General features: G+C 40.1%; 1 protein-coding gene across 2 annotated transcripts in view; it reads right to left on the bottom strand.

Moving 5' to 3' along the window:
• Window positions 1-16,958, bottom strand: part of EIF2AK4 (eukaryotic translation initiation factor 2 alpha kinase 4) — a 97,156-nt gene that overhangs the window by 55,046 nt on the left and 25,152 nt on the right. For both annotated transcript variants that reach the window (XM_027553503.1, XM_027553504.1), the window contains exons 7-11: window positions 11,830-11,945; window positions 8,433-8,590; window positions 7,015-7,550; window positions 1,743-1,849; window positions 996-1,153 (exon numbers count right to left, since the gene is read on the bottom strand). In XM_027553503.1, coding sequence (XP_027409304.1) covers window positions 996-1,153; window positions 1,743-1,849; window positions 7,015-7,550; window positions 8,433-8,590; window positions 11,830-11,945 — 1,075 coding nt within the window. The remainder of the gene's footprint in view (window positions 1-995; window positions 1,154-1,742; window positions 1,850-7,014; window positions 7,551-8,432; window positions 8,591-11,829; window positions 11,946-16,958) is intronic.

Raw genomic sequence — 16,958 nt, 5'->3', positions numbered from 1 at the left:
ATTATGATGTGAGTTAAAAGGGTAATATATATTTCAATCATCCACTCCTCTTAAAAATAACTGTGATTACCTGATCAGAATAAATCTGCCCAAAGCAGATTTATTTAGTCATCTAATATCTATACTTTCAAGAAAAAAGCTGAAAAATTTCCATGATATTATGACTTTGTTTTTTGGAAAACTTGCTGAAGTTTGTCTTTCTGTCCCCGATTACTACAGAAAAACTCGTTTGCTTCTTTTTTCAGTGTAAAAGGCCTTCCACAGTGAGACAGGCAAAGCTTCTTAATAATACTCTCAGAATCCTAAACAGACATCTGCTCTACTGATGGTGGGCTACCTTCTTATGGGTAAGATGACGTATTTCTCATATGGATTTGATAACAGTAATCTGGGTCTGTTAAATTCTAACAAAATAGCTAAATTACACAAAAAAGAATTGAAATCTCTCTCTAAAGGGGAAGCTGATAATAAAAGTTGCCCAAATAGCCTGGAATGAGGAAGGCAAGACCTAAGAGCAGCATACCTTAATAACCTATCACTAGTTTTCCATCTCGGTAAGAGCTGGAAAATAAAAGCCATCAAGACCATCTGGGCCATTTCCCAGTTTGAATTCCATCTCAGTTCTAACCTTGTAACTCTCTTAGCTACAGCGACTCTAAAAGCAAATGGGAGAAAAAGAGAACAATCTTCTTTCTGAAGCAAAGCACACAACAACATTCTTCACGCAGATGTCTTGATTCCACTTGAGGGGCTGTTACAATTATGTATTTATCATGTTAATGCACTGCATCGAGCAAGGGAAGAGGAACATGCATTCTTAATGTGTCTAGTGTAACTTTAAATAAAGCCTTTAACTACATTAAGGGGAAGATGATCATTGTTTCAAATAGTTGTATTCACTTTCCTCCCTACCCTCAAAATAGAAATCCTTACCTCTACAGAGATGGATCAGGGAAAGGGCTTTAAAAGGGGCTGGGGACAACTCTATATCACACCTTGATGACGGCTCCAAAAGCTCCTTTGCCGAGAAGCTGTAATTCTTCAAACTCAATGAAATAGCGGGAAAACTGTCTCTGGGTCTCACTGAAGAATGCAGCACTGGGTAGCTGGTTGCTAGGAATGACAGTCTCCACATAATCTTGTCCTCCAGAATCTGAGATAAAACAAGAGAGGCAACGAAAATAGAGGAAGAGCTGCAATATCCAACCACGATGCAAGCATGGGGGGAAGGGGCCCCGGCCGAGGAGCTTTTAAAAGTACCTCTTACCTGGCTGACCCTTTAGTACTTTCCTCACCTCGTATTCCTTAAAGTAGGTAGAAATATTTAATTAGCCCAAGTCTACAGGGAGGGGTAACTGAGGGTAAAGAAATGACCGAGCAACAGAGCCAGGAGTCAAACCCAGGTGTCTTGATCATCCCAGTCTCCACTGAGGCTCTTTCATCTGCTACTCGAGTAACAGCAGGGAAATCCAGTTCCACGGCAGTGAGGCTGACATGATAAGGGAGAATCCACATGAAGAGGCTGTGCTGCCAGACATTCCATCAGAGGGGATGTGAAAAACCAGGATGGCCAAATACCTCCATGTACACAAGACACAACCAATGAATGGATCTACGTATAACTCAGCATAAAATAGATAAAATAAATGATCCATGCAGTCCTTTCCAGTCTTAGGTTTATGTAGCCTTTCAAAATAATTTATGTTAAATAGGCTATCAGAAAAGAATGGTAACAGACTCACCTTCGGGACTTTGTTCCAGTAAAGGTATTTTAGACTGAGGATTTATAAAGCTGTGTTTTAACAACTGCTGAGGACTCCATCTTTCCTTGTCATCTAAGCAGACACACCTCAATGAGAGGGAAAAAAGAATCTCAGCAATGCACAAAATAAATGCTAAATAAAGTAATCCAAGGCTTTTAATTATGGGTTTATCTTTCAAAGATACACATTAGAGAAATCACATTACTTGCAGACCAAAATGTGTCCCTAAGTGAATTTAATTTAATAAACATTCTTGCAGGATTTATATGCTAAGCACCAGGCTGCATAAGTGGGAGAATAAAAAAAAGTAGTCTCTAGAGGCCAGGAGACTGACTCATTTTTTAATATTTTTAAAAGTCTAGGATAAGATAGCACAAGTAGGTTATGAACTTTCACTCCCACTAATAGCTTAATGACCTGCCATGCTACACTAAGCCTTTCTGGGGACCAGTCATAAGAGTTCCCAAAGGAAAAGCAAATCAGACGCTAGCTGATGCAGGCTTGGGGCCCAATATGACAAACTTCAGATGCGGCCCATTCATCACAGTTTGAAGTATGCTGGTAACAATTAAGAACAACTTTTCAAAAGTCCCACACTCTATCACCTGTGTATGTGCCCAGTCACTTCAGTTGTGGCTGACTCTTTTCGATCCTATTGACTCTAGCCCGCCAGGCTCCCCTGTCCATGGGATTCTCCAGGCAAGAATGCTGGAGTGAGTGGCCCTCCTCCAGGGGATCTTCCCTACACTGTGTCTCCTATGTCTCACATTGCAGGCAGATTCTTTACCTACTGAGCCGCCTGGGAAGCCCATATAACCACCTGGTTTCTTTTAATTATCATTCCTTGAGCCTTTCTGTTTAATGTTTAATGTTCTAACAAACAATTTGTTTAATAATGAAAACAAACCATACCTTTAAGCTAGTGTTTTTCAAAGTGGGGCCCCTCGAACAGCAGTGTCAGTATCACCTGGGAAATTTGTTAGAACTACACATTTTCTATCCCAGTCCTAGTAAACCAGCAACTACAGGGGGTTGGGCTGTAATCTGTGCTTTAACAAGCTCTCCAGGTGGATTCAATCCAAGAGAAAGTCTGAGAATCACTGTTCTAACTAATCCAATAAGCTGCTTGGCTTTCATAACAATGACCCAAGTAGCACTGCTTGGTAGCACGTGGCCCTAATTATAAAAAGGTATTTAAAACAATCAATCATCATTGTGAATTATGGACTTAAATCTACACATATGAAGTGGTGACAGCAACTACTATAAAAGGTAATATTTAATTTTCTCATGGCACAGTACTGAAAAGTACAGCACTCCTAATTTCATTCTTGAGAGGGAAGAAAAGATTGCAATAAAAGCATGTAAAAGATACTGTATTGTCCCCTAAATTAAAAATTAACTTTTAATTACATCATTAACATGTGAATACTTTCTCCTTGCAAATATTAAAAATTACTGATAAGGATAAAGTCTTGGACAACCATTCAAACAAAAGATATAGTTTTAATTTGTGAACAGAGTTTAAAAAAATGACATCATCCTGTACATATTTTTCATCAACTGCTTTCTTCATTTGATTACATAAAAGATTTTGCACCCGATTTTACTGAGGCGAGGGTGTATCCCCACACCAAGAAGCAATTTCCCAATATCAGTTGGGTGTCACACAGCTCAACTCAATTCTGACACTATCTACCTGGAGAGAGCATCAGATCCCAGGGGTTAGGGGCTCAGTCTAATGCGACTTCCCTCCCTACCCTGACTTGAGACACCGGTAACAAGTCCATGTTGTCACCTGTGCTTCTGACCAATGGGCTACCAATGGAATGGAGATTCCAATGACCTCCTCCTTGGGTTCAACTAACTTGCTAGAGCAGCTCACAGAACTCAGAAACATTTTAGTTACTAGTTTATCAGCTTAACGTAAAAGGCTATATATAACTCAGGAACAGTCAGCTGGAAGAGACGCAGAGGGCAAGGGGCTTGGAACTTCTTGCCCTCCCCGGGCCACCACCCACCCATCACCTCTGTGTGTTCACCAGCCTGGAAGCTCTCTGAATCCTGTCTTTTTGGTTTTTAATGAAGGCATCACTACGTAGCCATGAACAATTAAATCACTGGCCATTGGTGATCCATTCAACCTCTAGCCCCTCCCCTCTCCACAGAGGTTGGGGGTAGGACTGAAACTTTCAAACCCTAAATCAAGTGGTTGGTTCTCCTGGCAACCAGTCCCCATCCTTAGGTGCTTTCCATCCTTAGGTGTCTTGTTATATTATTTGCTATTATCCCTGTCTTTTGGAGGAAAAGACTCAGAGTAGGGAGTTCAAGTCACTCAACCAGTGAGGAATAAAAGTAGAATATGAACTGAGCTGTCTGGCTTTGACTCTGGGCTCTATCCTATCACAGAGATTGATGTGAAACAAAACCTTTCTTCAAAGGGTGTTCACCAATAAGTAAAAATGTAACTACAAATGAAATGCTTCTACGCTTGTCTGGGAATGGTTTTTTGTTGTTGTTAACTGGGGTTAGACAGCAAACGTAGTAAAACAATACTGTACGTCTGCTTCTTAAATAAGAGGTCTATCAAACCACTCTAGGAAGACAGAGAAATATATGACTCAATCTAAAGGACAACCATATTATTAACAGAATAAGAAATGGTGCTGATCTCAAGTTCAAAACTGACAGCATAGAACTGTTCTCTAAGAGGAGAACTATGAAGGTTTTGGCTACTGAGTCCTTCATTTTACTATTAAATATGAAAGATATGTTCTACTTAAACTTCCCAGTGTTGTTTGTTTATATTACTGCTAAGTCACTTCAGTCGTGTCCGACTCTGTGCGACCCCAGAGATGGCAGCCCACCAGGCTCCCCCATCCCTGGGATTCTCCAGGCAAGAACACTGGAGTGGGTTGTCATTTCCTTCTCCAATGCATGAAAGTGAAAAGTGAAAGTGAAGTCGCTCAGTCGTGTCCGACCCTCAGCGACCCCATGGACTGCAGCCTTCCAGGCTCCTCTGTCCATGGGATTTTCCAGGCAAGAGTACTGGAGTGGGGTGCCATTGCCTTCTCCAGTTTATATTATGAACCTTTACTAAATTATTCTTGACCAAGGAGGAAGGGCAGAAAGCTAAAGGTGACATTCTGAAGGAGGAAATGAATCTTTACATCAGTGGTTCTATCCCCATTTGCCCTCTGATGTCATTTTAGTCAACTTCATCATCAGGGTGCTTTTATAAATAGTTTAAAAAAGTTCTGCTGCATTAAAGAGAAATCATAAAAGGTTTCTTTAGAAATTTTAGATGTTTATATACTTTGAGAGGACACAGCGTCAAGAATCGTTAGCCCCTTTCTACAACTTTGCATATTGCATCTCTTCTATTTATTTATTTCTTAATTAAATTATAAGTGATTTACAATGTTGTGCCAATCTCAGCTATATAGCAAAGTAATTCAGTTTCACACACACATACATCTTTTTAAAAAATATTCTTTTCCACTATGGTTTATCCTAGGAGATTAGATATTGTTCCCTGTGCTACACAGTAGGACCTTGGTTTTATCCATTCTATACATAATAGTTTGCATCTGCCAACCCCAAACTCCCACTCCATCCCTGACCCTGGCTATCACAGTCTGATCTCTGTGTCTGTGAGGCACATCTACTTCTATTTAATGGTATACACAAACTATCTATTTAAACATAAGTGCAGCGACTTTCACTTCTGTAATAGGTAAGAACAACCGAGTGACAAGAAATAGTAATATTATGGATCAGGCCAAATGGCAGCTGGAATAGATGGGAACAGAAGAAACGTAAAGCATAAAAGAAATGTAGGGAGTGATGAAGTGAGTAAAAGTGAATGGTTGGGGGAAAAAAAAGGTGGGAAATACGACAGTGTCAGAAAGGGAAGAAACCAGTCCAGGTTCACTTCTGCAGGACCAGGGGGATGTCTAGAAAAATAAGGGATCTTATTTTGTAGAGAAACTGAGAGAACCAAGGTGTAGCTTAGACAGAGGCAGGGCAAAATAAGGAATCACTGAATTGAAGGACCTGGGCAAAGACTTTTGGCCAGAGGAAAACCTCAGTAAGGACTATCTCAAAGTAAGATAAAACAGACAAATTAGAGGTATGGTTTTAAAAGATACAAACTACTATACATAAAACAGATAGGCAACAGATTTGCAACAGATAAACAAAACAGATAATGAACAAGGACATACTGTATACCACAGGGGATTATAGCCATTATCTTGGAATAACCTACCATGGAGTATAATCTGCAAACATCCTGAATTGCTCTGCTGTAGACCTGAAACTGGGCTTCCCTTGTGGCTCAGTTGGTAAAGAATCCGCCTTGCAGTGTTGGAGATCTGGGTTTGATTCCTGGGTCGGGAAGATCTGCTGGAGAAGGGATAGGCTACCCACTCCAGTATTCTTGAGCTTCCCTGGTGGCTCAGCTGGTAAAGAATCTGCCTACAATACAGGAGACCTGGGCTCGATCCCTGGGTTTGGAAGATCCCCTGGAAAAGGGAAAGGCTACCCACTCCAGTATTCTGGCCTGGAGAATTCCATGGACTGTATAGTCCGTGAGGTCACAAAGAGTCAGACACAACTGAGTGATTTTCACTCACCATACCTGAAATTAACACAACATTGTAAATCAACTATATCTTAATTAAAAAAAACAAAAACACTTGGCTCTGTAATTAAATCTGTAACTGTAATTTACAGATGTTGAGACTCCTCTGACTAGGGCAAGGAAGTCATTTGCTTTCTATAACTTGGCTGAATGGGACACTACTAATGAAGAAGAATGGTTAAGAAAAACCAGGGGCAGAATCGTACTCCTAAAGCTGTTTTCTAAATGGGAGGTGTCATCTTTGACCCCTTAGGAACCAGCAGTGAAAGTGGCCTTTACCATTTGGAATACCTGGGGCATTTTTCCCCCTAGCAGCAGTCCCTACTGATTTCTTAGCGTATACCAGGCAGTCCCCAAAAAGTAGTTTGAAAGTCTATTATTAAGCCCAAGTGAATTTAGAAGAATGTAGGAGTTATGAGAACAATAAACCTAAGTAAGAAAATAGAACATATGTGGCTGGGAAAGGACTGGGAGAACAAAGAAGTAAGTCGAAACCTGTTCTTCACTTTTCAGATTATACACATGACTGAGATGTTAAGCACATTCAAGCACAATCAAAAGTAAAGGAGTAAAATGCAGATAGAGAAAAATCTCAACGACACTCACTTCTTTAGAAAATCTTGAAAATCAGCTGGTAAGTCACTAGGGATGGTCACGGGATACTCTTCACACTCTTGTCCTTGGCTGAGGGAGAGCAGCAGAAGGCCGAGACGCCAAATATCCCCTTTCTTCCCGGTTTTATAAGGTAGGGCGCTGTCACTGAAACGAACCCGGGTCTGCTCAAACACGTCCTCCTTGCAAATGTCTGCCAGGCGCTTAGAAATGCTGTAGTCTGTAATCTTGACGGTGCCCTCTGCATCCACCAGGACATTTGATGCGCTCAGAACCTTGTGCACCACGGAATTGCTGTGCAAGTAATCAAGGCCTGACAAGAGCTGAGCTGCATACTTGCGAAGCTGATGTACCGGGATGGGGCCTGAGTGGCCCAGGTGGGCTGCGAGGGAGATCCCATTAGTGTGCTCCACTAAAATATCCACCACGATGGAGTCGTCTTGCTCTTTGAGGTTCATCGCAAAGTAGCGTACTATGTTTGGATGGCTCAGTTTCACCAGTGAGCTGAATTCTGTTTCTGCCCCTTGAATCTGGAATGGAAAAAAAAACCCAATAATATGATGATAGCTGAGTTGGTCAGCATTTACTAGTGTTTCACCACAAAAGTGAAATATTTGAATAGAAAATGTACTTTAGACAGCAAGGAGAAGGAACAAGCCCTGAACTGAGTCCTCCCCAAACCACATGGTCAACTTACTAGTTCTTAAAGATGGACACGTTTCAAAAGCAGCTTCTTTTGCAATATGGCCACCAGAAAAAAGAAACAATTTTAAAATAAGTTTTTCTGATTATAAAGATTCACTCTCAAAATTTTAATAGGTACTAATACAAAAGAAAAATCCCACAATTTATCTTTATGGTCACCACTCAAAGACAACTGTTATGACTTTAGTGTATTTACGTTCAGTTTTTCTTTTGTAATAAATACACATACATTTCCAAACACGATGCTTCACCTACTGTTTTATAACCTCTTTATTTATTATGTACCACTGCAATATTAAATGTTCTCCTTAAGCTAAGTATTATGAATCAATTATACAATTCTCCAGTCCCCTAAAATGCAGTTGTGAATATTTCAAGAGACTGAGAAAATGCAAATGATTGCAAATAGCACAGTTATGAAGTACTCTTTAGTTCCTGTTGGAGAGAGAGCTATTAATGGAATAATAAGAGCTAAGACAGGAGGTTGAGAAGCAGCTGCAAGAGTTTGGACCACGCTCTGAAAGTTCTGAAAGAGGCAGCAGGGTCTGGGAACACTTATGATCCTCCACCATCCCCTCTGGTTGAACAGATCTCATTGCGTTCTGGGTCTTTTTTGCTGGCCAGTCAAATGCTGAGTTACTTTGTTTTATCATCGCCTTAAACTCCAGGTTAGTCCTTTTGCTCAGTGAGCCATCTTGGATACCTACCTGCTTTTTGCACTTATCAATCTTCTCTTTTTCTTGACTGGTAAGGAATGGACCCATTTTTTTGTGCCATTGAAGGACCCACTCATGCAACAAGACAAAGCTGCCAGTAGCTGTTTCCAAAGCATTGTAAACTAATTTTCCAAGCTGCTCATCACTGCCTGCATATTGAAAGGAAATATAATTAAGTATCACTGGTACATTTTCTGTGGGCATAAAAAAAAACACAGGGAGCAGTCATTTGTTCAACAATGGATACCATGTACTATGAAAAATGTAATTTCATGTAATACATGCTCTTTTGTAACCAATTTTTGGTGTTTTAACAATATACTCTGAACTTTAAAATATTAAATTTTACAAAGGGACAATACTCAACAGTGAGATCTTAGTATCAGATCAATGTTTTCTTCCACTAGCTGGTATTTATAATGCTATTTTCATAACGACCTCTGACAACTGTGCCTACTGGTGTGGTAGTGTAACCTTCATATAGCTAAATACCAACTAACATTGATAGAAGGAGTTTGGAACCAGGAACGCTCCATCAATGAAGATTAGTGTGCATAGTAAGAACAGGTTTTAGTACCTCAGAAATTTGAAAACATCAATGATCTTTTAAACACAAAATCTGAATATGCTCAGTAAATACAAAGTGGCCAATGGCTTTGAAGGAAGGAACAAGTCATGACAGTTTAAATCTGAAGTGCTTGAGAGAAGACACATTTATTTAGTGATAGGCATATGGTGTCCACCTATGCCTGGGGGAGCTAAATTTTTGTAATGCCCCCAAATTTTTTTATGAAAATCTAAATTTTTATTAAAGACTGTAATAGAAAATCACCAAAAAATTGGAAGTGGAGAAAAATATCACCCACAATATCACCAATTTGTCTTTCTCTTCTAGAACCTTCTACCCTTTTTTTCCCCTAATTTACCGAATTGTAGCATATGTAACAAGGTTTCTCACTCTCAACACTACTGACATTTGGGACTGGAAAATCCCTCGTTGAAGGGGGTTGTCTTGTGTACTGTAAGATGTTTAGCAGCAGCCCTCCCCTCTATCCATGAGATGCCAGCAGCACCCTCACCCTAGAGTTAATCATCAAAATATCCAAATGTCAACCAATGTCCCCTAGGGAACAAAATTACTCCAAATGAAAACAATTGATCTATTCTTTTTCTCTTACTATATAAATAATAATAGTTTTCCATGATGCGACATTATCTTCATAATGAAAAGTAAAGTAACCTGTATACATAAGGCAAAGTAGTTTTTGCAAAAACAGTCTAGGGAAATGTGGCTGAACTAACTCACTGAGAGAGGCAGTGTTCCTTCACAGATATGCTGACAATTTAAGAGATTTTTAATTTTAATTGAAATGATCTGTTATACTAGTTATAAATAATTCTGGACATTCTTAGCTAAGGGAAAATAAAAATAAAAACCCCTAGTGTTTGAAAATCTGTCAGCCAAAAAATTGAAATGATCTGTTATACTAGTTATAAATAACTCTGGACATTCTTAGCTAAGGGAAAATAAAAATAAAAGCCCCTAGTGTTTGAAAATCTGTCAACCAAAGTAAGCAACCTGTGGAATGTAGGATCTATGCAGCACATGTTGGAGATACAGGACAGTAAATATTAATGGGATGGAATGTGAGGTGATGTACATAAAGCCTAATTAAATTTGTGAATTATATGGCACAATGTCTTACAATATATATACCCCCAGCTGGGACTAAGTGAGTATTTCGTAATTGCTGCTGCATTTTTTTTTGTATTATAATTCTTTTTTTTTTGGCATTATAATTCCATTATTGCCACCCACCTTTTGTCACTTCTGCGTTGTGGGGATAATAAAAAGAACAAAAGAACATACTGAAACAAGGCTGAAGGAAAATGTTACCATAAGAGCTCAGACTTATACTCCACTGTGTGATCATTTATATAGAAGCCTCTCCAGTGCTTTAATATTAATATATAGGGAATAATATCTGGGGAAACTCTTGATTCCCTCTAGTTCCAACAGCTTCACACTGAAAAGCAAATGTTAATTAGTTGATCTTTCACAAAAGATCAAAAAAAAAAAAATGGGTCCTTAAAAAATTAGGACCCATTTAAAAAATTAAACCCATTGTGAGAAAACAAAATAAATAATTTACTTGGTGGTTTTACATTAAAAAAAGTTCAGATTGCAAACGTGTCTCCTAATGAGGGTATTAACACAGGTGAATTTGTCTAATGAGTACCAAGGAGACTAGGAGTCCAGGGTAAGGTAATACACAGTTGGATTGATTTGCCTTCCTGATTTCCTCAGATCATTAAAAGTAGTGAGTTTTATGTTGCCAATTCATGAGTCAGAAATGCCTTAGAGTCAAGGACAGCCTCAAGACCAAAGCAAATCATCTCTACCAAGGTCTTAAACCTTCCCAAATGGTGGCTGTGTCTGAAGAGGGCAGGCTCTGTGTATGTACAGAATCCCGCATGGTCCACACCGCCTCCATCACCCAAGGTTACGTGTTCAGATCATGACTCTTCAGATGCTTGGTTTCTTTCCCTCTACCTATTGTCCTCTCCCTGGCAACTTCCCTTTCTGTGTACATCTCCTCAAAGAGGAAGGGAAAAAAGATCCCTTTAAAAGAAAGCAAACTTGATTTAGGTAATTTAGCTGCCTATTAGCTCTGCTAAGAATACTCATGGGATTGGAAATGAAACTTAATTGTCAAATTCACCATATGCAAGTGATCCCTACACCAATTAGTGGCTGTATCTGTATGACTGATAAAAGATGATGTACATTTAGAGCAAAGGAAGTAGACACGGAAAACTTGATTTTAATATAAACAATTCAAATAAAATTTTGAACAATATTCACTACAAATAGCCATCTGCTAAATAAGATGGCTAAACTGCTAAATAAAACACATTGAAAATAAAGTGAATTTCCTGGTCTGGTACAGGACGCCAAGCAAGAAAATGCTAAGCAGGTGGACAGCAAATTAAGAAAATGAGACTTAATCCTCAAAGATTACAGGCATCAAAACTCATTTTGCTATACATATTTCCTCGGTTACAAATGTACATGATGCAAAATTCCATATTCATAATATTTCAACCAATTTGGTTTTGAAAATTTTGGCTAATTCTAATGATGACAAATTTTGTCTTTCTGCTAACAATATTTCCAACAGCCTGGGGCTTTATTTGCATCTTACAGAAGTGGAAAGCTGAGTGACTTCTTTTGATCATCAGGAACAGGAGCTAGAATGATTGTCAGCTTACAGAGTTTTCCTGCAACTATGCTGGTCTAGACGATGTAGTGTCTATTCTCCCCTGTTCCTTCATGATTAACTTGGGTAATTAGAATAATTTAAACGAGTTTAGCTAGTTTACTCACCAATACATTTCCCTTTGTGCACCATGAGCTGATCAGGACTACCCACAGAGAAATACAGGATTTCACAAGAGCCAGGAGAATCTTCGCTATTACACATAGAATACTGACGTTCTCGCCTTAAAAATAAATTTGGACAATGATTTTTTTTCTTTAAGATTAACACAGGAAATTTGTGCCCCTCCATTTTCTCCTGCTTACCAGTCAATTCACTGTCCAACAGCAGTCTCTGCTGGGAACTGAGCTGAAGGTGCTAATGGGAAAGCTGTCCAACCCCCCACTCGCCACGGAGTCTTCCCCACGTGAACTCTACAAACCCTGTTCCAGATGGGTGCTGCCTTGTATGGTGGCCACATGTGGCTACTTAAATTCAATCACAACTAAATTAAATTAAAAATTCCGTTCTTCAACTTGAGTAGGCACAAGTACAGGGATTCCTCATCATATTGTGCTCTACTTTACTGAACTTCACAGATACCATGGCTGCTTTTTTTTTTTTTTTTAAACAAATTGAAGGTTTGTGTCAACCTTGTGTTAATAAGCAAGTCTATCAGCACCATTTTTCCAATAGCATTTGCTCACTTTATGTGTCTCTGTCACACTTTTGTAATTTTTGCAACAGTTAAAACTTTTTCATTATTATTATGTATTTGTTGTGGTGATCTGTGCTCAGTTACTACTATGACTCACTGAAGGCTCAGATGTTTAGTGTTTTTTTAGTAATTTTTAAATTAAGATATGCAAACTGTTTTTTTTTTTTTTTTAAGATACAATGCTATCACATACTTAACACACTCCAGCATAGTGTAAGCATGACTTTTACATGCACTGGGAATCCAAACGTGCAAGTGACTCACTATACAGGGATACTCATTTCATTGCGGTGGTCTGCTCCTGGAATATCTCTGAGGTATGTCGTACTCAACAGCCCCAAGTGACCAGTGGCTACCACAGTGGACAGCACTGATAGAGAACATTTCCATCCTCACAGAAGTTCTATGGAAGTGATTTAGCTCAAGTCCATGTTGACCCCACATCCTGTGTACATGCACATCTGGAGAAAGCTGCAAAATCGGGGCTTAAGAGCACTACAAATTCCTAGTCACTAACTGGGCCCCACGCTACAGAATGCCCAACCCCCACACTCAAAGCCTAACCCTTCTTTCTTTCTCTTTTTTTCTGAGTGGAAAGCCAGATTACAATGCAAAAATTACAACTAACTTGGGAGAGCTCTGCAGGGACGAGGCCAGGAAGAGTGCCCTTGATGGTCAGGATTGGACACTTGTTAGAAATGCTATGATCAGGCACAGATCTCTAGGAAGCAGTCCTCTCACTGTGAGTGTGATCCTGACCTCCACTTTCACTGAGAACATGAAGCAATGAGCAGTGAAGCCCACACTTTCTGTGGGCCCACCTAGAAAGTTACTTGGCACCTGAGCCATTTTTTCTTTTTCTCAGACTCAGAGGAAGGACAGCTACCCTGGCCTCAGTTCCACCCCTGAAGTCTCCTCTGGGACCCTGGTCCATCAGTTAGTCCCCCTCTTCTTTATGTTCAATCTATCCCTCTCCATTGGCTTCTTACCTTCAGCCCATAAATCTCTCCCATGTCCATTCTCCTCTCCCTCAATCTCTTGCACCATCTTGTTTTTCATTTTCAAACTTCTACACTTGCTATCCATGACTGTCCCTTCCATTCACTCTTCATGCTACTGCAAAGTCAGTGAAACTGCCACCTACCCCTATCATTCTCAACTGGATTCTTCTCCTGGGCTCTTTTTTTGGTTGGTGGCATAGTCATCCATTCTGTCTCACTAGTCAAAATGTGCACGTCTCCCTGAGCTCCTAGATCTCCTGCAACTAACTGATTCCTAAGTATGAGCCTCTCTTCTCCAATTTCCCTGCCTTGTTCATGTCATCACCAAATTTCTCCTGGACACAAAAGATACCCCATTATTAACTGGTCTTGCCATTTTCAATTCCCTCCCCTAACACCCTCCCACACTGCTGAGAAAACCTATTATGATTTGAGTCTCTTGTACTACATGTGCGTCCACAAATTCTTAAGGCCATGGAACGATTAAGGACATAGAAAGTGAAGTTGCTCAACAAAGGCTAAAGTGCATCCGTGAAAAGCTGGGCCAAGGGGCCAGGTACTTGAGAATCAAGCCTTTAAGCTCCTTCCACTAGAACGGTCAGGGGTTTTCTGTTTTCTTTCTCTTGTTTTACACAGTGGAAACCTTTCATTACATAAAGCCGTACTGGTTTTTGATGTATCCCACACAAAAAAGAAAAGCTGAGCTGCCCTGGTTAAACAGACTGCAGACCCTACCAGGGCCAAAAAGACAGTCTGTCCCTTTTTATCATCCTCCCTCCCTCCCTTCATCACCCTGCCCCTGCCAGGCACTGTGCCAGGCCCTGAAGAAAACACAGAGGCAAGAACCTCATACTTTCACAAAAGGAGAAGACAATTCAAAAGCAAACAAATGAATATGAAGTTTAGCTAGCAGTAACTGCTATGGAGAAATTTAATAAAGCAGGAAATCGGAGAACAAGTAGCTAAGGTGTGGGGTGCTCAGGGAAGGCATCGGAGATCACGTGTGAGGGGAGAACTGAGTGATGAGGAGTCGGCCACGCAAAGTAAACTGAAGTAGAGCATCGCAGGTAGAGTAACTGGCAGAGGCCATGAGACAGGAAGGAGCTCGGTGTGCGTGGAGGACTGGATGGTGAGTGCGGCCACCGTGCAGAGGGTGAGGGCGAGGGAGAGTGGTATGACACGAGATGCATGAGCTGTTCCTCCACTGTTCGCCCCCACTCTCTGTTCGCCCCCGCTCTCTGTTCTCCACTAGCAGCCAGGAAGAATTTCACTCAGCATGGGTCAGATGATACCATGTTCCTTTTTAAAACCTCAAACGGCTTCTCAGTACACCTGAACTCCTGATTCGACCAACAAAGACCTCATTTGTGATCTGCCCCTGCTGCCCCCTTGAACCACTGTCTCCACAACTGGTCATTCTAGCCATGCTGCCCTGGTTGATGAGCTCTGGGCAGGACCAGCCTAGGCCAGCCTGGGGTCTTCTATACCGGCTGTTCTTTTCAGCTGAGCAGCTGGCTCATTCCCTTCATCCAGATCCAGGATATGTGCCCCTCAGTTTAAAGCCACTGTCCCTTAGTCACTCAGGATCCAATCCTTGGACTCTTTCCTCCAAACACCCAATCTAAAGTAACAATTCAGTCTTTCTTCAAGATAGCCAATTAAATTCTCTGCAGAGCACCAGTCATTATCTGACAACTTCTGGTTTGCTGGTGGACAGTCTCTTTCAACTAGAATACAAGCTCCATGAAACCAGAGTCCATCTTGATCTTATTTACTGAATCCCTAGGACTGAGAATAGTGTCTGGACTTTAGCAAGTAAGTCCTCATCAAGTATCTCATTCTAGATTGTATTGCTTTTAGTCACAGCCAATTCGAATACTGAGTGCTGACAATGTTCACAACAAGGTCATGTCTACTACCTCTACTGAACGTATCTTCTAGTTGAAAGAATAAAATGGAACACTCTGGTCATTTCCTTTGGCTTTCCAACTTAAAGACTAGTGAATAGCAAGGAAGAAAAAGAATAAAGAGTATGTATGAGATACTTCAGTATATCAAGGACTTTTTATTTCTTAACCAAAGAAGCATGTAAACTATAAGAAAGATTCATTATTCTCTAGTCTGTAGGGGACAGAGTGCCAGAGTTCTATACAGGTTTGTACAACAATCTTGGCAAACAATTCATGAAAATGACTTCTTGGATGCTTGTGGAAATGTCATTCTATCCAAGACATACTAATGTCCCTTTATAAGTGCTACATAAAAATCTGTTCTACCTGTGTCAAGGAAACAGAGAATTTCCCACCCTTCCTTGAATAGACTTGCTAATAATTACTGATCTCAAAAGCAAGTCTAATCTTGGACCTACTGATTACAGTTAGCCAAAAAAATGGAAATAATTAAACTAAAAAAGATTGCTTTTTATACAGCCTTATTCACGGCATTGATTTATTTCCACCATTTCTAACACAGTAGGAATTTGTTAGATATTTCCTAGTGGAATACTCTGACAGCTTCAAACTATGTTGCCTAATGGAAGCTCAGTTGCAAAAATAATCTCAATTGCTTTAAGGAATTATAATCTTAAAAAGAAATCATTACCAGAAACTGCATTCAAGAAAACATTTAGTTCACCTTAACAGTAGGTGGTTAAATGTTAATATCAAAATGATTTCTGAGCTGATTTTTTTCAAAGCAGATAATTAGGGAAAAAAGTGAAATGACTCCTCCTTATAAACAAACTGTAATCCAAAAGATTATATAAGCTTTTAGTTTGGTACCTAAAATGCTGGTTTTAAGTGGTGCTTAGATTATCACAAAAGATAGCTTAAATACATATAGAACCTGAATGATAATACCTGTGCTATTTAATCACCCACCTAATCACAGAAAGGAATTCTGTACTAAAATTCCTTTCTGGTCAACAGTGGCAGTCACAGCAAACATACAAAGTCACCTTCATACAAACAAGTTCCATTCTGACAGTGTTCATAAGTCCAGTTTGTTCATAAGTCCTATAAAATTAGCCTGGGTATCCAACTAACAAAACTGGCTATACAGTGCTGTACTATAATAGGTTTATAATACCTTTCACACAAGTAATATATAAAAATCAAATACAAAAAAAACCCATTTTTAATCTTATAGTACAGTACCTTGAAAAGCAAGTACAACAGCTGGCATACAGGGGCTGGCACTGAATGAACAGTCAAGAGGCGACACTGACTGGAGGAAGGAGTAGAGACGGGAGGTGGGAGAGCTGAAGGACCGTCAGCACTAGGCTCAGCACTAGGAGAGGGAGGGCAAGCTGCAGTTTCGCTCACACCTGACAGTGATGGAGTGCACGTCTGCATCTTTCAAAGTTCGAAACTTGTAGGTTTGTATGTAGGGGACCTACTTCACGGGGAAGTCTCAATTCTTTAGTGGAAAAGGATATGGAGGAAGAGAAAGTATCTTTCATGTGACCTTTGGTGACATGTGACCGAGGAGCCCACCTGCCGTGACAGGGAAGCCCAGTGTCCTCAGTAGCAAGGGGAGG

This window comes from Bos indicus x Bos taurus, chromosome 10 (assembly GCF_003369695.1).
Source record: "Bos indicus x Bos taurus breed Angus x Brahman F1 hybrid chromosome 10, Bos_hybrid_MaternalHap_v2.0, whole genome shotgun sequence".
NCBI lineage: Eukaryota > Metazoa > Chordata > Mammalia > Artiodactyla > Bovidae > Bos > Bos indicus x Bos taurus.
This window is presented reverse-complemented; position numbering and strand designations above follow the sequence as displayed.